Here is a 26,856-nt window from a genome sequence, read left to right as displayed (position 1 = left end):
TTAGTGAAGATAAAGAACATGTTAATAGAATATAACTTCAAATTTAAATAATGAATTTGTATGAAGCTTTATTCATGAAATAGAAGAAGAGGATATTACAGGGATATAATATAACAAAAGAATGATAATGACGAATATTTAATTTTTAAGCAGCAGTAGCAATGGTAGAAGAGTTAATAACCTTGAGTGGCTCAACTTTCTTTTCTTCTTTCCACTCAAAGTCTTCAGTAGCAACATCGATCAACATTTCAGCAATGGCCAAGGAAGCAGTACAAGCAGGTGTAGGCGCATTACGTACACAAAGCACTTTACCATCCATCACTTTACGCTCCAAGATATAATCATTAGCTGCCACACCACCTTCTTCAAAGACTTGTGACATGACTCCCGCAAAGCTCTCTTCGACCATATCCTCAGTCAATCCAGGAACATAGGCTTGTGCAGCACGAAGGAAAGCACGCTTATTCATATCCTTGTAAAGTTCTCCGATAGAAAGAGATGGGTTCTTGAGAGCAAACATCCAAAGGTTAGCATTACCAAGTGAGGCAAAGATATCTTCCATCTTGAAGTCCCAAAAGCTGTATCCTTCACGAGCAAATGTTAAGCAGGCACCGGGACCAACGATCATTTGGATACCACGACGTGTGTTGACTGTTGGAGTAAAGTGAACACCAACAGGGATTCCACCACCACTAGGAACAGGATAAACATTCATACGACAGATACCACGGTATTCAGGTTTTAACTGATAATAAGTTCCTCTGAAAGTAACTACTTTGGCACGTTTGGCATCACCACCCGCAAGCGTTGCTACACGATCAGAATAAAATCCTGCACAGGTAATTACGTTCTTGGCTGTCACTTTTAAAGTGGGACCTCTTTGGTTAGGTTCACCTCCCCAAATCTATACAGAAAGCGTTAAAAAAGGAGCTACTCTCACTTTGCTTATTTTACCTCGACTCTTCCATCGCTGCTTGCTTCAAATTTCTTGGCCTCAAAAGCTAATTTAATTTCTGCACGTCTACAAGATAAATAATCAGCATCTCATCTTTTTTTTTCCCAATGTTTATCCTATTTACCCTGTTTGTACAATTTCGTTTGCAATGCATTGAGCCACAAGACCAAAATCGGTAATGCCGGTGTTAGGAGAATATAAGGCAGAATAGGCAACCACATTCGGTTCTAATTTTTTGATCTACAAAAAATATAAGCATTCGGTCAATCGTCTCTTTATTTTTTTTTTAGTTCGTACCTCTTCACTATTAAGGACTTGAAGATCCTTGACGCCGTTTAAGGTAGCAATTTCCAATAATCTTTCAACTTGTTTATGCTCCTTTTCATCCACAGCAACAATCAATTTACCACAACGTTCAACAGGCAATTGGTTTTGTTTACAATATTCATACATCAAATCTGCACCACGTACACATGTCTTTGCCATGCGAGACCCAGGTTTATAATAAATACCAGCATGAATCACACCACTGTTATGTCCAGTTTGATGAGCAGCAACTTCTCTTTCCTTTTCCAGAACGGCCACCGTCATTTGAGGGAAACGCTTTAATAATTCTCTAGCTGTTGCTAGACCAATGATTCCACCACCCACTAAAATATAAATAAATGAGCAACTGCCTAAACAGAATGTAGAACAAGTAAATCTCTTACCGATGACTACATCAAAATCAGTCTTTCCATTGTTTTGAGCAAGCGAAGTTCTAAATCTTTGTTCAGCAGCCATTCCTCGTAATTTAGCAAATCCAGGATTTTCAGGTGTGTTTTCACCAGGCAGACTTTGCCAAAACTTTAATTTGTTAGATTCAGCATGGGCCTTTTCAGAATGAAATAAAATTGCACCACTGGTTGTGGCTACGGCACCAAGAGCCAAAAGATGACGACGTTGAAAGAGCCTAAGAGTAGATCGAGGAAACATGTTTAAATAAGAAAAGGGAAGGGGGAGTATTTCTGTTCTGAAGAAGAAAGAAAGATTGGCTGCTTTTTATATTCTACTTAAACATGTAAAGAATTTTCTTAATTGACTATCTCATTGTCAATAAAAAAGCTTTTGCCACTTTATGCATTAAACAAAAAAAGAACTTTCTCCTTTAACGCATAACTCCTGTTTGTTTACGAATAAAGCAGAAAGATGCTTTCTATCCCCCCCTTATTTCATCTCCTTATTATGTATAACATTGATATCACAGCCATACAAACAAACGAAGATCTAATTTTCCCCTAAAACATAAGGTAAGTTTAATGCCAATCTTCAATAATTATAATATCTACCTGCATATTCCTCCCTTTTCTCTTAAAAGACGAATTCTTACTTCCGTTATCGTGCATATACGAAAATAATAAACAAAAATAATAATAAAAAAAAAGCCACTTTAAAGAATACTGTTTTAATGTAATTCATGTAAACTATGCTTTTGTTTTTCTTTTTTTAAAAAAAAAGCCTCATTCATCCTTACTCCTTAATAGCTTGAATAGCCGAATGATTTTACCGAGAAATACTCTTTAATAAAAAAAAAAAAAAAAAAAAAAAAAGAGAGAGGAAATAAATGGGAATGGTATTAATTAATTTGATTTTAGCATAATGCATAACTCTTTCTACACGCATCCTTGCTTTTCTGTTTTTGTTTTGTTTTTTACCAAATGTATATTCTATTCCTACTTGTTCACATCATACTATCAGATCAGCCCCAATGTCTTTTTTTTTTTTTTTTTATTAAATTGGATTGAATAGCAATAAAGAAATGATTATATGATCTCTCTTGCCTTTTTCATGTGTGTAAGACAACTCCGTTTCAAATGCACTGCACATTGTTTCATCTTTTTTTTTTTTGGTAACTTTTTTTTTCTTGCAAAATGTCATTGTCCTCACACGAAGAAGAAGAAAATAATACAACGCAGGAGGAAACCTTTGTTGATTCAGAAGAAGAATACTATGAAGAGGAAGAGGACGATGAAGAAGAAGAAGACGATGAAGACGAACCTAAATTAAGGTACCGTCGAGTAGGTGCAAGTGTAAAAGATATTTTAGAAAAAGATACAGCTTCCACAATTAAAGTCTCTGACAAGTTCATGGTATAAACAAAACAAAGCACAAAAAAAAAGTGTTCAATTTGCTAAAAGTTAGTGTTAATTATTAAATTGGATTGTAGGCTCTTGGTACTCATTGGGGTGCTATTCACATTCTCGATTTTGAAGGCAATTTAATTAAAAGCTTCAAGACTCATTTAGCAACTGTGAATGCTATTTCTATTGATAAGTCTGATGAATATCTTGCAAGTGCTTCTGATGACGGTAATATACTTATAGATACCTAAATACAAAGCTAAAATGTTATTTTGCTTTAGGCAAAGTGTTTATTTATGCACTTTATACATCAGAAATACAAGAATTCAACTATAAACGACCCATAAAATCTGTCTCGCTCGACCCTTATTATGCTCGTAAATCAACGCGTCAATTTGTCTCGGGAGGCATGGCTGAGCAACTTGTGATGAGTGAAAAAGGCTGGTTTGGACAAAAGGACAGCGTGCTTCATGCAAATGAAGGTCCGATCTATGCCATCCAGTGGCGTAATCACTTTATTGCCTGGGCCAATGACACAGGCATCAAGATTTACGATACAGTCTCTCAGCTGCGTATTACCTATATTGATCGACCTCAGGCAAGTCCACGTGCTGATCTTTATAAATGTAGATTGTGCTGGAAGAATGATACGACCTTGTTGATCGGCTGGGCAGATACTGTCAAGGTCGCCGTAATTCGTTCGCATCTGAATCCAGCTATAGGACAGCCAGCTCACTATGTAGAGATCACACAGATGTTTGCAACAGATTATATGATCAGTGGTATTTCACCGTTCAATGATACCTTGATGCTACTGTCTTATATTATAGAAGATGAAGAGGATGAGGATAAATTGGAAGAAGATGAGCCTGGACAGAGACGAAAAAGATTGGCCATGAGGCCTGAATTACATATTATTAATGATAAAAGCGAAGAAATATCTGCTGATGTACTGGCCCTTCACGGATACGAATATTATCAAGCAAACGACTATGCACTTGATTTTTTGATGGAAGAGGATATGTTTTATGTAATGGGTCCCAAAGACTTGATTGCTGCTCGTCCAAGAGATGCGGATGATCACATTGAGTGGCTATTGGATCATTCCAAGTTTGGTGAGGCATTAGAGGCTGCCAGGGCGGCAACAGTACCCAGTAAACGATTTAGTGTCGGTGAGATTGGTCAAACTTATCTGAATTGGCTGATTAGTGAAAAGCAATTTGATCAAGCAGCGCGTGAATGCAGTTCGATCTTGTGCCACGACAAGGCACTCTGGGAGGACTGGGTGTTTAAATTCATTGAGCTCGGTGAATTAAAGGCGATCGCACCATTTATACCCATAAAAGATCCACAACTCAGTAGTACTGTGTATGAAATTGCACTTGTTTGGTTTTTGAAGAGCGACCATGTCGCACTTAGAAATACAATTCGAACATGGCCCAAGTCATTATATAACTTAACAACAGTTATTGTTGCTGTTGAGGATAAAGCAAAGTCAAATACCAAAGATGAAATCTTGTTAGAGTGCCTTGCAGACCTGTAATTTTAAAATAAGTTTAAAAGAACTATAAACTGAGAAATGCATTACTAGGTATACTTTTAACAACCAACCTGATAAAGCCATTGAATACAACCTAAGATTACGAAGACCGAACGCATTCCAACTTATTCAAGAATACAATTTGTTTGATACCGTCAAAGATAAAGCTATACTAATGATGGAACTGGATCAACATCTACTTGAAAAAGAACAAGATCCAACCCTACATCCTACCAAAATGCCAGCAGTTCAGTTATTAGTGAAGAATACAGATGCTATTCCGGTATAAAAAATAATTTCTTGCACTCTCTTCTTTTGTTTACTTTGTTTTTCAATATAGCCTGAGAAAGTAGTCAAGCAATTGGTTCGCCACCGTCAATTTTTGCACATTTATTTGGATGCATTATTTGACCGTGATCATCATCTCGGCTATGAATTCCATGATATGCAAGTTAAACTATACGCAGATTATGACCGTTCTAAGCTATTAGACTTTTTACGAGCAAGTCATTACATTTCTTTGGAAAAGGTAGAATAAGAATTGAGTATTGTTGATGATGCTAATAAGATGAACACAGGCATTTAAAATATGTGAAGAAAAAGATTTTGTACCTGAAATGGTATATATCTTGGGACGTATGGGTGATAATAAGAAGGCTTTGATGTTAATCATTAGACGACTAGATGATGTTCAAAGGGTAAAGATGAAGAAAAACATTCTCTTTCTTCTTTTTCTCTACAGTCTTACTGAATGCTTTATTAGGCTATTGATTTTGCAAAAGAACAAAAAGATTATGAACTCTGGGAAGATTTACTTGCTTATTCCATGGACAAACCAAGTAATAGAATAGGAATTTGTATGTATGCAATACTAATATCTTGTTATAGAATTCATTCGTGGATTATTGGAAAATGTTGGTACAGACATTGATCCACTCAGATTGGTCGAACGAATTCCTGACCAACTGGAAATTCCTGGCTTAAAAGATGCTCTACTAAAAATACTACAAGATTACAACTTACAAATGTCCCTGCATGAAGGATGTGAAAAGATTTTAGTGAGTGACAGTGTATTTTTAGCAGATAAAATGTATAAAGCACATAAGCGGGGTGTTAGATGCAGTCGTAAGTGTGCATGTACTTTGCTGATCGTTGTAAGCTGACAACCATGTGTAGAAGAAATGCTGTGTGGTCTGTGCGATGAACCTGTATTTGATGAAAGCACTGCTGAAGATGTACCCCACTCTGTTGTCTTCTTTTGTCGCCATGCTTATCACGAAAAATGTCTAGCAACCAAGGAAGACCATCAAAGTGCATTGGACGCAGACAATAACCCCGGCACGCTAGTGAACAAGATCAATCGAGCTGCTATTCTTAAATCCACAAAAAACATCGGTTGTCCTCTTTGTAAAGAGCAGGCAGCTGGAGGAAACGCCTTTGTGAATCGAATGAAATCTACAAGAAGAGTAATCAAAACATCAGGAAAAGCAGAAAGTATAAGAAGTTTTGGAACAGTTCGTTCTTAGAAATAAATTCTTTTTATTATCCCCAAAGACACAAAAGAATATAAACGATACGTTTATTTGAGCTTCTTCTTGGGACGAAGTTGGTTGGTGTGTCCACACTTTCTCTTACGACAGTTGGTAGCACGGGGAGGAAGACGAGCATAACACTTGCGGCAAATCATCTTTTCACAGTTGTACTTAGAAGCCAAAGCCTTAAGAGAGGGTTCAATAATACCACCACGAAGACGGAGAACCAAGTGAAGAGTGGATTCCTTTTGAATGTTGTAGTCACTCAAGGTGCGACCATCTTCCAATTGTTTACCGGCGAAAATGAGACGTTGTTGATCAGGAGGAATACCTTCCTTGTCTTGAATCTTTTGCTTGACATTGTCAATGGTGTCAGAGCTGTTTTATACAAGTGAGTAATGTGTCATCAATGAGAAAATTGCTCACTATTACCTCTCGACTTCCAAGGTAATGGTTTTACCGGTAAGGGTCTTTACGAAGATCTGCATAGTATTGAGATTCTATACAAGAAAAATTAATAATGGATGGATTTATTCATCCATCAAGGTACATACCTTTGTAAGATAAACAGAGAAGGGGCGAATGATTCTTTGATGGATTCCTTTATCATGCCACCACACTTTCACTCTCGCATATTGCACACTGGGCACTTGCTCATGCACACGCGAGATCTGAGATTTCCTTTTTTGAGCGAAAATCAAGTCCGGTCCGGACATTTTATAATATAGCAAAAGAGTCATGATTTGCTCTCTCTATAAATGTAATAGATCTAGTACCAGAGGGCTTATACTTTCATAGTGACTGCAGTGATACTTCATTTTTAAGATTTTGCATTATTTACTTCAAAATGTTCCTTTAAATTATGTTGCCCTGAATCGGGATAATTATACCCACAATACAAACTGTTCTTTCAGTACTTGGTTAATTGTAGCATGAAAGCAGGCGGTAGGAGCAATTTCTAGATACGATAATCAAATTTGACGTATTGGACCATGTCTAATACTGATCTTTATGTGTGAGATTACATTTGACTCGGTCACTTGTATCTTATTTATACTTTGATCTTCTACAAAATTTGATGCCTTTTTTTTTAATTTTAGGTTATTTATAAAGTCCATTTGAGCGCGGGGTGTTTATCACCTCTGTTCATCCAGACTAGTTCAATTTGAAGTAAAATAAAATGAGGCTAAAAAAAAAACTTTCAGAATCAAGGGCAAAAAATGTCAATGAAACAATATTTGGAACGTAGTAACATCTTTAATGCTTCAAGAGCCAATTTAAAAGGGGGTTGACCATGTGGAGGCCTGATACAAGTGCAAGTTTGTTTTTGGCACGACGTAAAAACTTTTAAAGATTGGTGCATATGTTTTTCTCGTTTAACGTAAATCTACCTGCAAGATCCAGTAGAAAAAGGGATCTTCTCTTTATTTAATAATGACTTAAATTGGTTTCAAAAGTGGTTTCATTTTTTCATATTAATTTATTTGACAACAAAATTATGTTATGCTTATATGAAAAAATAGCTGGTGAAAAAATTGAGCAGTAATTCTATTTCATTCAAATGATTTACTTGTTTATAATAAAGCTCATATGAGAAAGTAGACATGCGAATGATGGATTAATTAAATATGGTGTTGTTTTAATTACCAATTCATTGTAGTTTCAGTTACTTTGTTTTAGACACAAAATTAATTAAAGTATTTGACAACAGATTTTTATATAAAAAGCACAATGGAAAGGACAAGCAAAGAAAAAAAAAAAAAAAAAGCACGTTGTCTTTGATTACAAGATGAAGGCTGGCGTGTTTTTATTTTATTTATCGTTTTGCATTCACGCATTGCAGGCTGCTCGTATAAACAAGAAGGCCATTATTGGTTATTTCCCGAATTGTAAGTATTTACAACAACAAAAAGAATGTGAGCCATATTAATGTGCATGTGTGATTTTTTAGGGCTTAACGGAACATTTCCTGGTAAATGTATATAACAAGATGAATGAGCGCCCTAGACTTACACTTGAAAAGTTTCAAAGGTTGATTTTACTAAATACACACATATCCATTATGCATTTGCTCTGATGGTAGATGGTCATCTTCCTACTTGGGAAAACGCCAGTCATGTAGAAAAGGAGCTGCCTCAACTGGTATCTGCTGCTCATAAAGAAGGTGCTAAAGTGTTGACTTCACTTGGTGGTTGGACTGGCAGTATCACTTTTAGGTATATACACTCTTGTTTTGTTTTTCTTTATTAAACGTGTGGGAATATATAGTAAAATGGCAAACAACACCAAAACAAGAAAAGATTTCGTGAATTGGTGCATTAATCATATGAAAAAGTATAAAAAGGTTATCATTAATTCTTTTAACTAAAATTTTACTTTTTATCCTTGACTGATACAGATACAAAACTGATGGTATTGATATTGGTAATTATTATTATTATTTTTGAAAAAAAAAAGGGGGAGGGGTTGTTCTTTGTTATTTATTTAATGTGTCATTAGATTGGGAGTATCCAGGTCGTCAAGGTGCAGGTTGTAACACGGTGGATGAAGATAACGATGTGGACAACTTTCTTAAGTTACTAAAGGAACTTCGTCAAGAAGTTGATAAGCAATTCAAATCCAACAAGAAGGAGATCACAATAGCTGCTTCTGTTTCCCTTTTAAAGTCCAATGTATCTGATTTTGCTCACGTTTTGGATAGAGTCAACGTGATGACATATGATATCAATGGTGCTTGGAACGAACAAACTGGACCCAACTCCCCACTTTATGCCCCTGAAGGATCCTTCAGTTTCTCTTCTGCTATCGAAGGATGGATCAAGGCAGGTATTCCTACAAATAAAATCGCAGGTGGGATTGCCTTTTATGGAAGATCAACAAGTAAAGCTGAAAAAGAAAAAAAAATACACAAAATATATTGACACCTACAATGATATTAGCTGCTAAAGAGAACATGTTGAAGACAAAATCAATCTATCAAGATCAAGTAAAAAGTGTGGTTCCCAAGGGTGATTCAAAAGATACAACGCAATCCGATGCTTACTGTCCTGCTGATAATGGTGCTTATTCTGGTACTTGGCGATTCAATCACCTCCTTTCTGAAGGTGTTTTGTCTACACCCTTAAAAGCCAAGTTACCATGGGTTCGTACCTGGGACAATTCAACGGCCACACCTTGGTTATTTAACCCAAAGACAAAAACCTTTCTCACTTATGACGATCCAGAATCAATTGCAAAGAAAGCATGTTATTCTCTCAAGAAAGATTTGGCTGGTGTTATGATCTGGTCCGTCGATCAAGACACTGATAAACTTGATTTACTTAATGCTGCATATAAAATAAGAAATGGCAAGTGTTGAACAATAGAAGTAGAAAGAAAAAAAAGTGTGTGATGTTTCCAACTTTGGTCAATTTGAATAAACATTGGATATTTTACCCTCCCCTAAGTTTTCCTTATAATGAGAATTCTACTTTCTTAGTCACATAAGAAAAAAAAAAGTTTCTTATTCATAATAATGATCCTTTTTTTTTTTTTTCTCTTTTTATACAACAATGATCACAGGTATAAAATAAAAAGAAAAAAAAATAATAATAATAATGACGCAGTTTTATGCCATAAAAATTAAACTCATTTTTTTTTAAACTTTTCTTTTGCTTAATTTCAACCTGGCATTTATTAAAGAAAATAGTGTTGTGAATCAAACAATAGACAACAATAAGAATGCCATGAACAAATCAGGGCATGAAACCATAGCAATAAAGAATAGAGTACCAATAAAGTCGATTAGAGTAGAACGAGATTATTCTTTAGGAGATGGCATTACTCGTTTTTATACAGAATATCCTGAAGATTTACAAGGACGAGTAAGGATAACAAACTATGCTTACACTTGTACTCATATTCCACATAGATTACACCAGAAGTATTTATAAATACCATACAAGAAATTAACAAAAGAATGGACTATGCAGATAGACTGTCTTGGAAAGTCATATTTGAAAACATAATGGAAACACTTACAATTTATTTATGGCCTATATTATTCTCAACTCATTACCAAAGAGTAACTAACAATCATGATACGACCCATTGTATGTTAATATCCTTATAGGCAATTAAACAATTACATGCATTTATTGATTCAGAGAATCAACTTGTTTATAATCCACAGCATTTATCCATTTCTGATCCTGTAAAATCTGCTTTTCTTTTCGTACGTATCAACATTAAATTGTACAAGTCAGGTTTGCTTACTTGCTTATTGTAGATTGAAATCAACTTTTATGAATAGCTTTCTTTTACTGCTTTTTGTACTACACTCACTTGTGATACGATCATTTGTTTCTTTTCATAAAGAAACACGTAAATATTATTTAATAACTCCCTCTTTTTTCAGAATAATGACAATAAAAGAAACTGAAAATTGACGAGAAGAAAGTCCCTGTGGATGCACTCCCGCTTTTTTTTTTCTATTTTTTCTTTTCGTACAATGACCATTTCATGGTGAGTCTGTTTGATGTATACACAAAATACTTTATAAATACAAGTCTTTAAGGTCTATTGTTGCTTTAAACTTTAATACCAAAGAAAGTATATATGCAATGAAATATCTTTATGAAAGAGAGAGAGAGAGAGAAAAAAAGGGGAAGGGGAATAAGATGAAGATGATGCAATCTATTTACACAAATAATACAAATATTTAAACGTTATACTCTGAACAAAGCCTAAGTAAACAATTTGAACATTCATCAAATCGTTTTGAACAACCACAACCACACAACGATGTCATGCCATCCTCTGAAGGTATGTTTTCTTCTTTTTGAAAAGTAATGGCAGCAGAAATAGAAAGTCTTCTGTGTTCATTGAATCCGATATAAACGTCCTTTTTACCTTCTTTCATTGCACGTGAAGGATGGGCGTCACATCCAACACAGGCACAGTCATCACCGCAACGACATGTCACGAGCCGAATGATCTCACCCTGCTGGTTCTTGGCTGCCGGACCTAGACAGGACAACGGTGGACGCAAGGAGCCTGTCGAGTTGTTGATCTGTGAGCCACTACAGCAGCTGTTGGTCTGTGAATCATCATCAGGTGCGGTTGAACAGCAGCTGACACGTGATTTGCTACTACAACATGCGTTGCCAGGTGACGCTTGTTTCTGACAACCATCCTCTGGCTGCTCCTTTTGATCGGTTGGTGGCTCTTTGCTGACCGTTTGACTGCAACAGCTTGCTTTCTTGTCAGTTGGTTGTGTTGGATCACTTTGTGGTAATGGCAATAATTGCATGTCTTTCTTGTCAGTGAAAAGAGGCGCGAGCGTTGGATGATGTAAAATAGTCCCGCAGTAATCAATTGAAAAACCTTGCTCTTGATGATGATAAAAATCCAGTTGAACATTAGTGCTGTTTACATGTTGCTTTGGTGCAAGTGGCCTTAATAACTTGTGTCTCTTTCTTCCTTTTATATTTCCATGCATATTCTCTTTTATCATCAAATCATTTCTTTTTATAACAGGTTCATTATTTTCTAATAAATACGAGTTATGGTTGTTACTGACTTTTTTTTTTTTTTTTTTTTTACTTGTTATCAAACAATCGCATCTTCTGTGAAGTTGTCTCACAGCACGAAGCTCTCTACAATTTAAGCATTGTGTGGATGGTCTTCCTTTCTTTTTGATAAGAACCAACTGACGATCAAAATGCTCACAGGTTGATGCACGGTGGCCCTAATTACATAATAAATAAACTTGAAACTTTTCAATTATATCTTTTTTATACTTTTATACCAGGTTTCTATAAGGATAAATCAGCATTTATAAAGTAAATAGTTTTTTATTTTTTTTTTCCTTGCTATTTACCACAAGACCATTTCTGTCCATCTATAATCATTTACAAGGAGGAAAAAAAAAATAAGTTGCAAGAAGAAAAAGAATTGGCTCATGGATTAACCAATAAAAAAATTTGTGTCATTTTAAAAGGTTTTTTTTTTTTTTTTTTTTTTATTTTATTTTTTCAGGGAGATTTGCTTTGCATGTCTTTGATCCCAAGATATTCAATTCAGTTTTATCTTAAAGTCCTTTATTTTTTTTTCCTATAAAGGAATCGTGAGAAACAACCCTTCATGATGACTCACTTGTTTTATTATCTCTTGAACTGCTTTTTATTTTTTCAATAAAAAAAAAATATTTTTTTTATTCCGACTTTCTTTTTCTTCTTTCTTGTATTAAAATAATCATGAGTTTAGAATTAGACAACTTGAAGCATGAAAAGTCATTTAAATCAAATCAAGAGGTTCCGGATAGCATCATTTGTAACACACAGCAAGCGATAAACAAATTGACAACGACATTAACAGACTTTATTAGCCGAGGTCGAATTGGATAATGTTTCATTCAGTCATGGTGTAGATACCCGTTCACAAGGTGGTTCCTCTTTTCTTGCTTATTTCAATGTTGTTTGTGTCGTAGCTGGCACAGGTGCTCTTGGTCTTCCTTATTCTTTAAAACAAGGAGGCTGGATTGGTAAAGAGTACACTGACTGTTTTTTTTTATATTATTTTACTGATTTCATCCAGGTCTTTTTATTCTCGGTTTAAGTTGGTTATTTTCAACATGTAAGTCGATTTTAATAGAAAATTCAATGTTTTTAAATCTTCTTTTCAGACTCTGGCATTATTTTAATTCAATGTTTGTACCACAACGGTCGTACCCGTCTCTCCTCTTACCAAGAAGTAGCAGAAGCAGCCTTTGGTCCTATTGGTGGTTGGCTCTCGTTTTTTTTCACAGCCATCACGCTGATTGGTGTTCCCGTGCTGTATATGCTCTTGGCCGGTCAAAATCTACATACGGTCTGTATGGGGACTCGTGCTGAGTTGACATTTCCCATTTGGGTCATTATTTGCTGTGCGATCGTGGCCGTTCCCTTTGTGTTTTTCAGATCGATGAAAGAAGTTGGCTTTATGAGTGCCTTTGGTATGCTGGCTACAGTAGTAGTCGTTTTGATTGTGGTGGTGGTAGCAGTTCAAGACAAGGTGAATTATACCAATGTACATCATGATAATGTCATTTGGGATCAATTTCCTATTGCTCTTAGTTCCATTACGTTCAGTTTTGGTATGTGTCACGAATTCAGTAATAGAGTACTCGACTCACAATTTATTAGGTGGAAACCCAGTCTATGCTCATGTGGAAGCAGGTATGAGACACCCAAAGAATTGGAACAAGGTGATTGCAGCTGGTTTAGCCACCTGTTCTGGTATTTATTTTTTAACTGCTATACCTGGTTACTATGTCTACGGTAACCAAGTTCTTTCACCCGTTTATGATAACTTGCCAGAGGGTGCTGCCAAGATTGCCTCGACAGTGATCATCACCGTGCACGTCATCTTGGCCTGTCCTATCCTGATGACTTCCTTTGCCTTGGATCTTGAAAAGCTCTGTCGTATCTCTTCCTTTAACCACTCCAAGCCAGTTGAATGGGCCCTTCGTATCCTTTTGAGAGGTACTATGATTGTTGTGGTGGCTGTGATCGCTATCTTTGTTCCCTTCTTTGGTGATTTCATGTCTCTCTTGGGTGCCTTTTCTAATTGTGCCTTGATTCTTATTTTCCCTGTCTTGTTTTATTTGAAATTGACAGGCATTCGAAAAAAGTCAATTTATGAATTAGTCTTGTGTTTCTTTGTGGTCCTTTTGGGTCTTGTAGGTCTTATCTTTGGTACAATTTCTGCTATCAGAGCATTAAAATCTGATTTCCAACAATCAAATTAGACGACCAAAAAAAAAAAAAATTAGATTTTTTTATGTAGAATAATTATGTATTTTTTTTTTCTTTTAAAAAAAAAGAGCCATCATTCTTGTTATATTTGTAATTATTCCCAACTTATTTCCTAGTTAATAAAAAAAAAGTCTGTGTATTTCTCTTATTCATCAAACAAAAAGTCTTGATTTTTTTTTGTATATAAAATTCACGTGAAAAGGTATACACTTTGTATGCTTTATAAACCTTCCCCGCGACTTGTACCTGAATTCAATAAAAATGTGGGACGATCGAGCATTTGTCCCTGCCTATTTTATGACCCTTCCTCTTTTTTTTTGTTTTAATTTTCTGATATTAAATCAAGCATTTTGAGTGGTATAACCAAGTGATTAAAAAAAAAATGAGGAGATTTACAAATAGTGTGATCAGGCGATGTTTTTTTTTTTATTGCCTACAACTTTGAAATGAATGTGAAAATGGTTTAAATGATCTGATTGGACAATAATTTCTGTTATGATTTAAAAATGGAATGTGTTTTACAAGTAGCACAGAATAACATTTGTATACAGTAAAGTTTAGGCTTGAAGTTTGAATTGAATAGTGTTCTCGTTCTACACCCTCAGCTTCTTTCAATTGTTGATTTCCAGCTATTCTAAACAGACAGTTCTTCTCTAGTCTTTCACCAAAGATTATGAGTGCAGCAGACAATCTCGATCGTGACTTTCTATTGGATAAAGAAGACTATCCTTTTGGTTTACGCTTAAACCATGTCCTTTTCAATGCATTCAAGCTAGTGTTTATATCAAACCAAAGAGATAAATCATCTTAATGTCATGAAAGCTTTCACTGACTTCAACTTTCTTCTGAGAATCACTCAAATCATTAAAAGGGGATGTGAGCAACCACTTGAGACATCAAACCTTTCTCTATCCTTCTTGGCTTTTTAATTTCTTTTTCTTTTGTTTCTTGCAGGATCAATCTATTCTTTAGACAGTCTTGTGCGTATGAATAGGGCACATTAGATGCTACTTGAACAAGAATCAAAAGAAGGATGTGAACAGTTTATATTGTCTTTGATAACTTTTTATCCATTCTATTCAATTGTTTGCGTTGAATAGACGTGAAAGATCAAAGAGACAAAAATAATAAAATGGCCGAAACACATCTTTTTTAACCAATGAAATTCTTTTAATTTCACTGAACCTTGCAAACTTTTAAAGAAGAATTCAACTTGGAATGAATAGATCAAAGAGAACGATAGACAATGTTAAATAAGGAATGGGTACTCTTAACAAAGAGTGATGTAAGGTAAGATTCTATTGAAGATTGAATATTCATTCATGAAATAAAAAAAAAAAGGTTTCTTTTTGTTATGTCAGAGAAAGTTTATTGTCTTGCTCAATTTTATAATCCGATTATTATTCTCAGCAATATTATTTTCTCTTTATTATCAACATGATTGCATAGAGGACAAAATGATCCTTTTTAGAATAAGGCGTGATTGAAGAAAGAGGTAAGGGTCAGTGAATAAAACACCGCCATGAAGAAGAAATAAATTCATCTTTCCTCTTTCAAAACCCCGCAAATCACCTCGGAAAATCTTGTACGGAGATCTACCTGATAATCAACCAAACCCTTATTCATTGGTCACATGGGGTCAACCCTTATTTCAATACTTTGTCCCTTGCATATTATATAATAAGGCCACTGCTGAAACATGCAGTGAGAAGAGAAAGGTGATGTAATCCATAAAACTCGAAAGATAGAATTCAAATAATAATCCGATGTATCATTTTTTTTTTTTTTTTTTTTTTGTCGGCTGATAAGTAAAAATAATTATAGTTTAGCTTATTAACAAAATACCCAATAAAAATAATAAAAAAAAAGTTGATATCGGGAAATGGAATGAATGAATCCATAATTTCTTTTTGGTTTTTTTCGTTTTTCACACTCTTTTGTATCCATCATTATTGAAAGAGGAATTAAACAAATTTGGTAAATTTGTTTTCTTACAACTTTCTCACGAACATGAAATCAGACCTTATTTTTTCCTACGCTCACCGAAGCGATAGAAAAGAGAATGTAACCTCAAATGTGATACAAGATATTTAAGCGTGTGATTTATGAATTTCCTTATTTTCTAATTGTGAGAATCGATTGCGTGCGCGCGCGCCTGACATATAAAGTTCAATTTTTTCTTATCTTTTCAGAGTGATACATGCCAAGGGTGTGTAACTCACTTTGGACTATATTTGTCCAATCTCTTTAACAATCAACTCTCACATGAACTAAATTTGATAATGAATTGCCCTATTCTACTCATGAAAAATGAGATGAATGAATTCGATCAAGAATGAATGTGCCTCATTCGATGTTCCTACTTTCTTAAAAGAATCGAAATGACCTCTTTTAAAGCATTCTTTTATTCTCCTCTCTTCAGTTGATTACAATCCTATTGAATCATCATCACCAACCTATTCTATTCTTCTCTTTATTATCAACATGGACTTGTAAAAGGTTTTATGACTGTAGAATGAGAATAACCAAGATAAGATTCGAGTACAAAGGATTGATTGGATAATATGAAATGCCCGATCCTGAATTCTTCAAGATCAGGTAACCAATTAAAAAACGAATGCAAGCGTGAGAAACATGTTACAAAACTCTGAGATTAAAATAAAATGGATTTCGCCATGTGGACAAGAGGGAAAAATATACCCAATTTAGAAAATAGGTTACACGTTCAGGGAATAAAAAAGGATTTATTCTTCTTTTTTGTTTACGACAAGTCTATTAGAACAGTCAATAAAAAGGCAAAAAAGAAAATAAAATAAATCATGTTTATTAAAATGAAATCATTTCTAATTGAAAAGGTGATAAAAAAAAATAATTAGTCATTACAAAAAAAAACGATTCGTTCTTTTATTGTCACTTTTTCCTTCTGAGTAACTTTCGGGTATTCATTTATGATTGATTATAAAATAAGCAAAAAAAAAAAAAAAAAACTTTTTTTTCAGAGCTTTTATTTTTTTTTATGACTGAAAAATTAGATCAAGAGAAAGTAGCTAATTCTACTTTTGATGAAGCTGATTTTCATATTGATGATAATCATGGACCAGAACCTACTGAAGAAGACTGGAAGAATTGTCGTGAGGTAGCTGATAAAGTACCTATTTCTGCTTACCTTGTGATTGTGATCGAATTCTGTGAACGTTTCACTTACTATGGTCTCTCGGGTCCTTTTCAAAATTACATTCAAAACCCTGCTCCTGAATCTTGTAAATATGAATACTTTATTTTATAATTGAAACTCATTTTTAAATTAGACCCTGCAGAACAACCAGGTGCTTTAGGTAGAGGTCAACAAACTGCTACGGCCTTGAATACCTTTTTCCAATTCTGGTGTTATGTTACTCCTATTATTGGTGCTGTTATTGCTGATCAATACCTTGGAAAATACCGTACGATCCTCACCTTTTCAATCATTTATTTTATTGGTTTAGTCATCTTGACCGCTACTGCTTCTCCTATGGCCATTCAAAATGGTGCTTCCTTTCCTGGTTTCGTTGTTAGTATCATCGTCATCGGTCTTGGTACCGGTGGTATCAAATCAAACGTGTCTCCTCTTGTCGCCGAACAATATCAAAGCAAGGTGCCTTATATCAAAACCACTGAAAAGGGTGAACGAGTCATCGTGACCCCTCAAGCCACTTATCAAAAGATCTTTAACATGTTTTACTGGGGTATCAACGTTGGTTCCCTCTCTGCTGTTGCTACCACTGAGCTCGAAAAGAACGTCGGTTTCTGGCCTGCTTACCTCTTGCCTACCTTGATGTTTATCCCTGGTATCCTTGTCGTCTTCCTCGGTCGTAAGCGATATGTTCAAAACCCTCCTCGTGGATCGGTCTTTGTTGAAGCCGGTAAGCTCTTTTGGTATAGTTTCAAAGTCAAGGGAGGTTTGGAAGCTTGTAAGCCTTCCAACTTGGCTATTGATCATCCTGACTTGGCTGCCCGTGCTACCTGGGATGATGTATTCGTTGATGAATTGAAACGTGCCCTTCGTGCCTGTGTCGTGTTCTGTTGGTATCCCATCTACTGGCTTTGTTATAACCAAATGACCAGTAATCTTGTCTCTCAAGCTTCTACCATGTGGGTCGGTAATGTCCCTAATGATATCATGCAAAACATTGATCCTCTTGTCTTGATTATCACCATTCCCTTGATGGATCGTATTGTGTATCCCGGTCTTCGTCGTATTGGTATTCCTATGCGTCCCATCTTCCGTATCACCCTTGGTTTCCTGTTTGCTGCTGTTGCCATGGGTTACACTGCCGGTATTCAAGCCAAAATTTATCGCGCTGCTGATGCGGGTGAACCTCCTATCTCTGCTGGTTACCAAATTCCCTCTTATGTCTTCATTGCCTTTTCTGAAATCTTTGCTTCCATCACTGGTCTTGAATATGCCTACAAGAAAGCTCCTCAATCCATGAAGTCTATCGTCATGGCCATCTTCTTGTTTTCTAATTGCTTTGCCTCCATTCTTAACTTTGCCTTGGTTCCTGTTGATGTGGATCCCAAGTTGACCTGGATGTATACCGGTGTTGCCTGTGCTTCAGGTGCATGTGCTATCCTTGTCTATATCTGTCATCACAAGAATGATGCGAATGATGTTGCTGATGATGCCATTGGTCGTTCTGGAAGACAAGCGGATGATTATAATAAGCCTACCGTGGTTGAGTATGAAGTTGAAAAGGGTGCGGCTTAAAGACTTCAAAAGTTCTATACAACACATACAACTCTTAATTAAATTTTATTTTTGTAAATTTTACTTTCTTTTCTCTTTTTATTGATATAAATATATACATCTACAGCAGGGCTGTCCTTGTTAATAAACAAATTTATTCTATTTTCTTTTTCTTTTTTTTTTTATGAATTGAATCCTGAGGATAGTTTAATGATTAGGTTTCTATCTTGGTTCCGATTTAATGTCGTACAATACTTTAATGGAAATGTATCATTTTATTGGATAATGTACACTAAATTGAAGCTTGGATACTTTTCATTCACTCTACTTTTACTATCCCAATCATCCTTTGAATCTATATTATTTTATCTTATTTTTCTAGGAATTAAAAAAAAAAAAATCATTTTGGTGAAACCAATTTTTTTTTTTTTTTCTAAATAAAGTGAAAGAGAACAAAAAAAGGATTTTATGTTCTCACGCTACATCACTCTTGTTTTTGTACCCTCTCTTGTACTTTTATTACATGACAAAAATAACTTGAACTTTTGCAAACAATCTTCAATATCAGGAATTAGTACGTGAGCCCCTGAAAAAAAAAAAAAATCAAAGTTTTATAATCTGAAACCTGATTTCGATCTTTCTTTTCTTGTCAGGTTCATCTCCCGCTCAAAAGGGTTCGCTGCCTTAATCTATCATCCGGTTACTTGTAAAAAAAATTATTATTATCCGGTTGATTTAATTTAAAGTGATAAGGAAAAAGACACACTGCTTTTAATATGAATTCATTTATATCGCTAGATTTCATTTATTGAAGATAATATCATCCTGTCACAAGTACTCAGTTTCTTTTATACTACGCTTGCTTCATGATATCAAAAGACCAAGGAGTAATACGCTGTCACTTTACTTAATCAAATCATTGTTAAAAAGGAATTATACTTTTACACTGATTTTTTTTTTTTTTAAAAAAGATAATCGTAATAGTAAGATAATGTAAATAGTTTGCGAATGAAGAGAGCAGACTACTGCTCAATCAAGAAAAACAAAAAGCAGATGACTCTATTTTCAATTGTTCTCTCTTTCACGTAACCTAAATCACAATCTGTAAAGTAATGAAATAGTGTAATTCTTCATGCTTTGGCACCACTCATGACATGAATAATCAAAACCACAAAAATATAATTTTCCTTTTACAAACATATTTTATCAGTCATTTAGGTTATATATCACATAATTGTTTGAACTATTTCATGTCTAATCTTGAGCCCAAGTAAGAAGAAAGAATCAAACTTTAATTTTACACATAAAATCATGTTTTCGCAGTGAATCTTTGTCGAAAAAAAGAATCCATCTTAAAACAGGCCCTCCCAGTGAATTGAGCAGAGCAGCTAAAGATTTATTGAAGCCTCAAGCTATAAATGACACAGCGAATCACTGTACAAAGCATGATGATTTGATTCAGTCATGTGACTTGGTCTGCCAAATAACTTTTTCTCTTCCTAGCAATTTTTTTTTTAATTAAACAACACACAGCATAATATAACGATGGATTTTCAAAATCGAGTTGGAAGCAAGCACAGAGGTGGAGGAGTAGCTAGTTACTCGGAATCAAATGTGGATCGCCGTGAAAGGCTTCGTAAATTAGCCATGGAGACTATTGACATTACAAAAGATCCATACTTTATGAAAAATCATTTGGGTTCTTACGAATGTAAACTTTGCTTAACACTTCATACGAGTGAAGGTTCATACCTTGCACATACTCAAGGAAAGAAGCATCAAACAAATCTAGCACGCCGTGCAGCTAAAGAAGCAAGAGAAAACAATATCATTCAGCCTACCATTGGACCTGCGAAACCTGTCGTAGTGCCACGCAGAAATGTAATCAAGATTGGTCGACCGGGTTATCGAATCACCAAAGTACGTGATCCTGTCACTCACCAGCTTGGTTTCCTTTTCCAAGTTCAATATCCAGAGATCGAGCAAGATGTCAAACCTCGTCACCGCTTCATGGGTGCTTATGAGCAAAAAATAGAGCTACCCAATAACGCTTATCAATATCTTGTGATAGCAGCTGATCCTTATGAATCAATTGCGTTCAAAATACAAAGTGCTAAAGTGGATGAAACCCCAGGCAGATTTTGGACTTACTGGGATCAGGATTCAAAGCAATTCTCTTTACAATTCTTTTTCAGAAACGAAAGAAATGTCATGTTTGAAGGAATGGGGCCTTCAGTACCTTTGACTGCACCTCCTTCTGCCACTGTTTAATAACTTTTTTTTATATAAAAACATACTCTTCATTTTATTATTCTACAAATATATTTGTGTTGTATACAAAAAAATACTAATCTAAAGCATATCACTCTTTAAAGACGTCTAGCCTTCTTTGGTCTACAGCCACCAAAAGGAACAGGGGTAGCGTCTGTAATTCGCTTCACATTCCAAGTTGCACCAGAAACTAAAGCTTTGAATGCAGCATCACGTCCAGGTCCAAATCCTTTCAAAATGATGTGAATGTTGGATACTTGTAAATTCTTTGCACTCATTTTATCTAACAACTGAAGGGAGGCTTGGTGAGCTGCTTCATAACCACTGCGAGCAGCCTTCTTAAACCCTGCTGATCCTCCAGAGGTTGTCACAAGAGGAGATCCGTTAGGTCGAGTCAAGGTAACAATGGTATTATTAGGAGTAGCGTTAATATGGAGTTGGTGAGGTGGAACTCCATATTCAAAGGAATCAACCAATTTGCTCAAATCAAACAAGCCAAAATCTGTCTTTGTTTTGCTCTTATCAACAGAATCACGCAACATGCTGGAAAGACCATCTTGTTGAGAATCCTTCTTTACCTCATTCAAAACCTTCAAAATGCCTTCCATTTGAGCTGAGGGTTCTTCGGTTGATTGTGGTGGATTGCTTGTGATCCATCGTGTTTGGTAAAGCTTTTGTAAGCAAGGTTGGTTGAATTGTTTGCAAACTTTAGGAATACTGTTTTTGATTCTCAACATCTTTGTATTAAAAAAATTACCCCAGGGTCAAGTCCAGGATACAAGCGATTTCTATCAAATAAGCCACAGCACCCAATATAGAGACATACATTAAAAGTCCGGTTGATGCAAAAGGTAAGAAAATGATCAAATAAAACGTGAATAAGCTAAAAATAAGCCCTTTGCCCCTTTCTCCCCTCTTTTCTTCTATCGTTCTTTTTTTCTTCATCATTAAAGCATGTCGAAACGAGTTACAAAGATAAAAGCGGATAGTGCACAAAACGCTTCTGATACAGCCATTAGACAAAGGCAATCAAAAAAAGATGAGGTAGGACAGCTTACTGAACGGAGATTATGCTTTCAAAACAATTAAGCAAGGTTTGGATCTCTTAATAAACATAGGCGTTAAGGAAAAAACTAGAACAAGACTTTTCAAAAAAATCAAATGTTTCTTCAAAAACTCTTTCGAGGCGTATACGAGGCACAGTCTCTGCTCTAAAACCAAGCCAAGCGATTACAGTAAAAGAAAGTATGCTTGTTATTGAATCTGCACAGTTCATGGCTGCAAAGCGCTGCGACTGCATCTTGGTAGTGAATGAAGAAGATCGGCTCACGGGCATATTCACTGTAAGGAGGACGATCCATATCTCGCTGTATATTTCTTAAAAACGATTTAATCAAATAGGCCAAAGACATTGCTTATAGACTAGTAGCGGATGGTTTGGATGCAAGGTAGCTTATTCAGAACTATCGCTTTCTCAACTTTACAGACAACGGATATTGATTTTTTTTTTCTTGTAGAGCAACAACTGTTAACCAAATTATGACCAAAGACCCTCTGTGTGTTACTTCAGACACATCGGCAACGGAAGCGCTTAATCTAATGGTTTCTAGAGGATTCCGTCACCTGGTATGTATTTGCTATTATTATATAAACATGTATGATTTGATTGATTTGCATATACTTTGCTTATAGCCAGTGACTAATGAAATTGGTGACATATTTGGATTGCTGGATATTACAAAGTGCCTATATCAAGCCATTGAAAGAATGGAACGTGCATTTGGTTTATCTCAAAAGCTCTATGATGCATTAGAAGGCGTAGAACATCATTGGGTCAAAGAGAGCTCGGAAGTAACGGACTACTTGGAGAACATGAGAAAGAGTATGTCTTGTCCTACTCTAGAATCTGTTCTAGATGAGATCCCGCCTGCGGAAGTAAAGCACAGGACAAATGTGAAGGAAATTGCTGTAATGATGAAGAAGGTACATACAACTGCTGTTCTTGTGACAAGGAGCCATACGCTTCAAGGCATCTTTACTTCGTAAGTATTACGAACGTGTGGTTATATATTTAAAACTGTTGAAACAAATGCTGCTTTAGTAAAGATATTGTACTACGTGTCATTGCTGCAGGTTTAAATCCTGAGAACTGTACAGTTGCTAGAGTGATGACTCCAAAGCCTGATACTGCTACACCTGAAACCACAGTCCTGGATGCTCTTAAACTTATGAATAGTAAGTAAAAATCCTAGGTGTTTACTTCACATAATCTGACAAGTAGATCGTTTTGCTGCTTATTAGAGGGCCATTATCTAAATCTTCCAATTATTGGAAATGGCATTATTGTAGGTATGGTTGATGTATTAAAATTGACATATGCCATATTGGAACAGGTAGTCTATATATTATACTATTTTAAACATGAGATACTGTATCTAATCACTCCTTTTTATTTCCTCTTTTCTTGCTAGATGAACATTATGCAAGGGACTAATGGAGAAAGTGATCCTGCAATATCCTTTTGGGACAGTTTTGGCGCAGCAGTAGACCCCATGGATTCTACAGATCCTACAGAAGATAAACCGCACATATCAGAAAACTTTCATCAGCGTCTATCCCCTCCTTCATTTTTGTCCCCTCAACCTTCCACTTCAACAACATCTTACTCTGACATATATCCTAGTGAGTCTGCAAGCATGACTCAAGTCAATGAATCTTCTTCAGCATTAACAGCGGTATCACCAGTAGCGGAGGATAAATTTACATTTAAATTTACTTTTTGCGGAACAACACATCGTGTGGTATCAAAGCCATCATATCATAATCTGTTAAAGACAATTTGTCTAAAGCTGCCAGATGGAGAATCAGAGGGGGAGTGGCTGAGCCTGTCTTATGTGGATGATGAAGAGGATCAAGTACTGATGACTTGTGATAGTGATGTGAAAGATGCTATGGATACAGCAGTTAAGGCGGGATACAATAAAGTTAAACTGCTAGTGCATGACAAGAGGATGAATGGCACAAAAAAGTCTAGCGTAATTTATGGAGATGCAGATGAAACAAAACCTTGGCCAATTGTGGATAATTCAAATGAAAAGAAACAACTAGAAAGTAATAGTAGCCGCTTGCTCCTACCTAATATCCTTGGGACTTTAGGGATAACTATCTTTGGAGCCTATCTATACTTGAAGATAAAGGCGAAACCAAGTTAAATGATAATTAACATATTTGTAAAATAAATAAAAATCTCTTTTTGTCCCTTGAAAACACGTATTGGTTACTTTATAGTTTGAGGGTATTTAGCAGATCTTTAATAAGCATAGGCATCTGACTTGCTTCAGTTAATGTTTTACAGGCTATTTGATGATATAATGGGACTTTTAATCAATATAAATAGATGAACATTGTATACTGTCTTATATAATTTTTAAGGGAGTACTCCAAAAAGTGTAAGTAGGCTGTCAAAAGAGCTTTTTATTTGTTTATTTCAATTTCATACACAAAGATCTCTAGATTAATACATTTACCTAAACAGTGACATTTTTCATTTGAAAGTTCCAGCCTTAAGCTAAATAACACATTTCCTTCAACTTCCAGTTATCACGTAAGACAAGCACCATGCATGATTAAGTGTAACATCACAACTAATAGATACATCCTGGCAAACTATAAAGTGCATTTTCCGCCTATGAGAAATTTGAATGGATTCACTGTAGTTTTATTGAATAAGAAACAAATTTTTATTACTTATTTGATTAAAGACCTTAAGGAGCACGGAATAAAAGCAAAATAAAAATAAAATTGAGTTTTAAAATAACGTTTTATGCAATCAAACTGAATACTTTAGTAAAAATTTTAACAAAAACCTTCATAGAACTTTTATCGGTACATTTACATTTGTTCAAATTATGTGGCTTTCTAAGCTAGCTGTATGGTTATCAGGTTAAAAATATAAAAAAGCGAATCTCCTTTTGTCTGAAAGATAGCAATAAAAATATAATAAAAACTTATTGTTCTTTTTTTTAGTCAAGTATTGTTTGGTACAAAATTGTGTGCTTATTGAAGCATTCAAAGTAATGAAATGCTCATATTTCTTATATCAATTTTTTGATATGAATAAGATGTATTTTTAATCAATAATGATATTAAACGTAAGCAGGTTTCTGCTTTTTTTCATGTACTAAAGAAACGCATTAATAACTCCTTGTAATATATATGTTTACTTGAAAAACATTTTTAAGAAGGTCCCTTCTTTCTAAAAAGAAAAGGCATGTAAGAATATTATAATCATTTATGTAATTGCTGCACATAAAACAATAAAGAAGGAAGTGGATATGACTAAATTATTTATACTTTTGCTACACATCTTGATTATGGATTTCAAAATATCTACCTTTATTTTCAATTCAGATCTATTTAAAAGAGTTACATGGTAATGTTATTTGCCACATTTCTATAAAATAAAGCAAGCTGAGTAATATTTATTCCCTTAAAGAAATAAAGAGCGAAGCATTGTGTCATATAGAAACATAATCTCCCTATGAAATATATTAAATATAGAGCCAATACATAAAATAACAGCATAGCAATAAAAAATAAACATGCTTCAAATACTCTGACTTAAACTTTAACTCTATGACATTGCCATACAAAATATAGTAACTCGTGTTTCTTTTTAAATTATTTATATGATAAATTACAATCTAGTACAAATAAGAGCCTTTTTTTTTTAAAAAAAAAAATACATTTAAGAGTACATTGTAACCTTACAGTGCTTTTTCGTACGCTTTGATTTTATTTTCATAACGTATGGCAATAGTAATTAAAAAAAAATGGAATTAACTTGTTATTGAGTTAAGAAGCTAGGTCAAAAAGATAGAAATAATCAATAAACTATTTTACAGGTAAAGAGCCTTTTTATGGAGAGGAACGTTTAAAAGAATTGTCACTTCGTTGCAAAACCTTCATCTTCAGCACGTAAAGGATTTTTCATAAAAACTCACCATGATTGTACTTTTATTAATGTTTCTTGTCTTTTGTGATCATTAAATCATACGAGATATTCTTTTCGTATGCTTCTCTCTATATATGACTACATATTTATTCATCTTCTCTTTTGCTTAATCTGTTTTATCCTGCTCTCTTGTTAATTTACTCCATCTCCTACGTTATGTGGGTCCGCACTATGTTTATCTGCTGTAAATCTGTTTGTTCAATAGGCTGACCTGTTATCTGATCTTTCATTGTTGTATATAAAAGATGGAATGCTTCATCAGCTTCTACCACTGTTATTCACGAGTAAAGTAAGTAAGAGTACACGATTGTAGTAACTTAATTCCAAATTACAATAGGCTCTGACATGAACCTATGTCTTTCAATTGACTTGCTTGCTATATTGGATGGCACCGTTGCTAATGGCCTATTATAACGTGAATTATATCTTTTAACAGTTAATAATAATAATAATAATAAAAAGGAGGATTGATACTTGAAGTTTGGTATATTATTTTTAATTTCTTTTGTTGCTGTCTAAATCAAATAATTTGAAACTTAAAATGAGACACGCTTCTTTTATTATGATTGACAGCAGCATCTATTGTTTTAAACAATGAATTTTCAAGTTTAGCTACTTAGCGAGTCTTGCAGAAAATTGCTGTGTGTTTTTTCATTGATTAAAGGCTTGCTTTTCATATCCGGATTCAGAAGGATTTTTAGTGTTATGAATCTGGATATCTTACATTTTTGTGCATCAAACTGCTAATTATATACAACTAAGCATGCATATTTCAAATATTACCATTAATTTTTTTAAAGACCTATAAAAAAAGAGTGAGTAATTGACTGTTTGTACGTTCTTCAAAAGAACAGGTGATTAACTCGCTCTTTTTATGATATTAAAAAATTACAAAGTCATCGTTACACTCAAATGTGTCAAAA

At 34.7% G+C, this 26,856-nt stretch overlaps 10 protein-coding genes across 10 annotated transcripts; 7 read left to right on the top strand and 3 right to left on the bottom strand.

Annotated features, from left to right (window-relative positions):
* Positions 1 to 145: 145 nt before the first annotated feature.
* RO3G_05553 (uncharacterized protein) lies at positions 146 to 1,930 on the bottom strand (the record flags this gene model as incomplete). Its single annotated transcript, XM_067660143.1, has 5 exons — positions 146 to 904; positions 955 to 1,021; positions 1,080 to 1,195; positions 1,253 to 1,605; positions 1,666 to 1,930. The coding sequence occupies 5 exons, from the start codon at positions 1,928 to 1,930 to the stop codon at positions 146 to 148; spliced, it is 1,560 nt and encodes a 519-aa protein (XP_067516244.1).
* Positions 1,931 to 2,865: 935 nt separating this feature from the next.
* RO3G_05552 (uncharacterized protein) lies at positions 2,866 to 5,778 on the top strand (the record flags this gene model as incomplete). Its single annotated transcript, XM_067660142.1, has 8 exons — positions 2,866 to 3,084; positions 3,162 to 3,303; positions 3,357 to 4,614; positions 4,667 to 4,898; positions 4,956 to 5,144; positions 5,194 to 5,313; positions 5,379 to 5,454; positions 5,504 to 5,778. The coding sequence occupies 8 exons, from the start codon at positions 2,866 to 2,868 to the stop codon at positions 5,776 to 5,778; spliced, it is 2,511 nt and encodes an 836-aa protein (XP_067516243.1).
* Positions 5,779 to 6,194: 416 nt separating this feature from the next.
* RO3G_05551 (ubiquitin-60S ribosomal protein L40) lies at positions 6,195 to 6,635 on the bottom strand (the record flags this gene model as incomplete). Its single annotated transcript, XM_067660141.1, has 2 exons — positions 6,195 to 6,525; positions 6,580 to 6,635. The coding sequence occupies 2 exons, from the start codon at positions 6,633 to 6,635 to the stop codon at positions 6,195 to 6,197; spliced, it is 387 nt and encodes a 128-aa protein (XP_067516242.1).
* A 1,588-nt stretch (positions 6,636 to 8,223) lies between these two features.
* RO3G_05550 (uncharacterized protein) lies at positions 8,224 to 9,505 on the top strand (the record flags this gene model as incomplete). Its single annotated transcript, XM_067660140.1, has 4 exons — positions 8,224 to 8,363; positions 8,546 to 8,571; positions 8,647 to 9,027; positions 9,087 to 9,505. The coding sequence occupies 4 exons, from the start codon at positions 8,224 to 8,226 to the stop codon at positions 9,503 to 9,505; spliced, it is 966 nt and encodes a 321-aa protein (XP_067516241.1).
* Positions 9,506 to 11,117: 1,612 nt separating this feature from the next.
* On the top strand, positions 11,118 to 11,312 carry RO3G_05549 (uncharacterized protein; the record flags this gene model as incomplete). Its single annotated transcript, XM_067660139.1, has 1 exon — positions 11,118 to 11,312. One exon carries the CDS (start codon positions 11,118 to 11,120, stop codon positions 11,310 to 11,312), a length of 195 nt encoding a protein of 64 aa, XP_067516240.1.
* Positions 11,313 to 12,383: 1,071 nt separating this feature from the next.
* RO3G_05548 (uncharacterized protein) lies at positions 12,384 to 13,915 on the top strand (the record flags this gene model as incomplete). Its single annotated transcript, XM_067660138.1, has 4 exons — positions 12,384 to 12,459; positions 12,515 to 12,670; positions 12,812 to 13,261; positions 13,311 to 13,915. The coding sequence occupies 4 exons, from the start codon at positions 12,384 to 12,386 to the stop codon at positions 13,913 to 13,915; spliced, it is 1,287 nt and encodes a 428-aa protein (XP_067516239.1).
* A 3,518-nt stretch (positions 13,916 to 17,433) lies between these two features.
* Positions 17,434 to 18,669, top strand: RO3G_05547 (uncharacterized protein; the record flags this gene model as incomplete). Its single annotated transcript, XM_067660137.1, has 1 exon — positions 17,434 to 18,669. The coding sequence occupies one exon, from the start codon at positions 17,434 to 17,436 to the stop codon at positions 18,667 to 18,669; it is 1,236 nt and encodes a 411-aa protein (XP_067516238.1).
* A 1,524-nt stretch (positions 18,670 to 20,193) lies between these two features.
* Positions 20,194 to 20,919, top strand: RO3G_05546 (uncharacterized protein; the record flags this gene model as incomplete). Its single annotated transcript, XM_067660136.1, has 1 exon — positions 20,194 to 20,919. One exon carries the CDS (start codon positions 20,194 to 20,196, stop codon positions 20,917 to 20,919), a length of 726 nt encoding a protein of 241 aa, XP_067516237.1.
* Positions 20,920 to 21,017: 98 nt separating this feature from the next.
* On the bottom strand, positions 21,018 to 21,656 carry RO3G_05545 (uncharacterized protein; the record flags this gene model as incomplete). Its single annotated transcript, XM_067660135.1, has 1 exon — positions 21,018 to 21,656. One exon carries the CDS (start codon positions 21,654 to 21,656, stop codon positions 21,018 to 21,020), a length of 639 nt encoding a protein of 212 aa, XP_067516236.1.
* Positions 21,657 to 22,518: 862 nt separating this feature from the next.
* RO3G_05544 (uncharacterized protein) lies at positions 22,519 to 23,162 on the top strand (the record flags this gene model as incomplete). The annotated part of the gene is made up of 3 exons (XM_067660134.1): positions 22,519 to 22,545; positions 22,612 to 22,961; positions 23,021 to 23,162. The coding sequence occupies 3 exons, from the start codon at positions 22,519 to 22,521 to the stop codon at positions 23,160 to 23,162; spliced, it is 519 nt and encodes a 172-aa protein (XP_067516235.1).
* Between the last annotated feature and the right edge of the window lie 3,694 nt (positions 23,163 to 26,856).

The sequence above is a fragment of the Rhizopus delemar genome, genomic scaffold (assembly GCF_000149305.1).
Source record: "Rhizopus delemar RA 99-880 supercont3.4 genomic scaffold, whole genome shotgun sequence".
Classification (NCBI taxonomy): domain Eukaryota; kingdom Fungi; phylum Mucoromycota; class Mucoromycetes; order Mucorales; family Rhizopodaceae; genus Rhizopus; species Rhizopus delemar.
The sequence above is the reverse complement of the archived record's forward strand: the minus strand, read 5'-3'. Positions and strand labels throughout refer to the sequence as shown.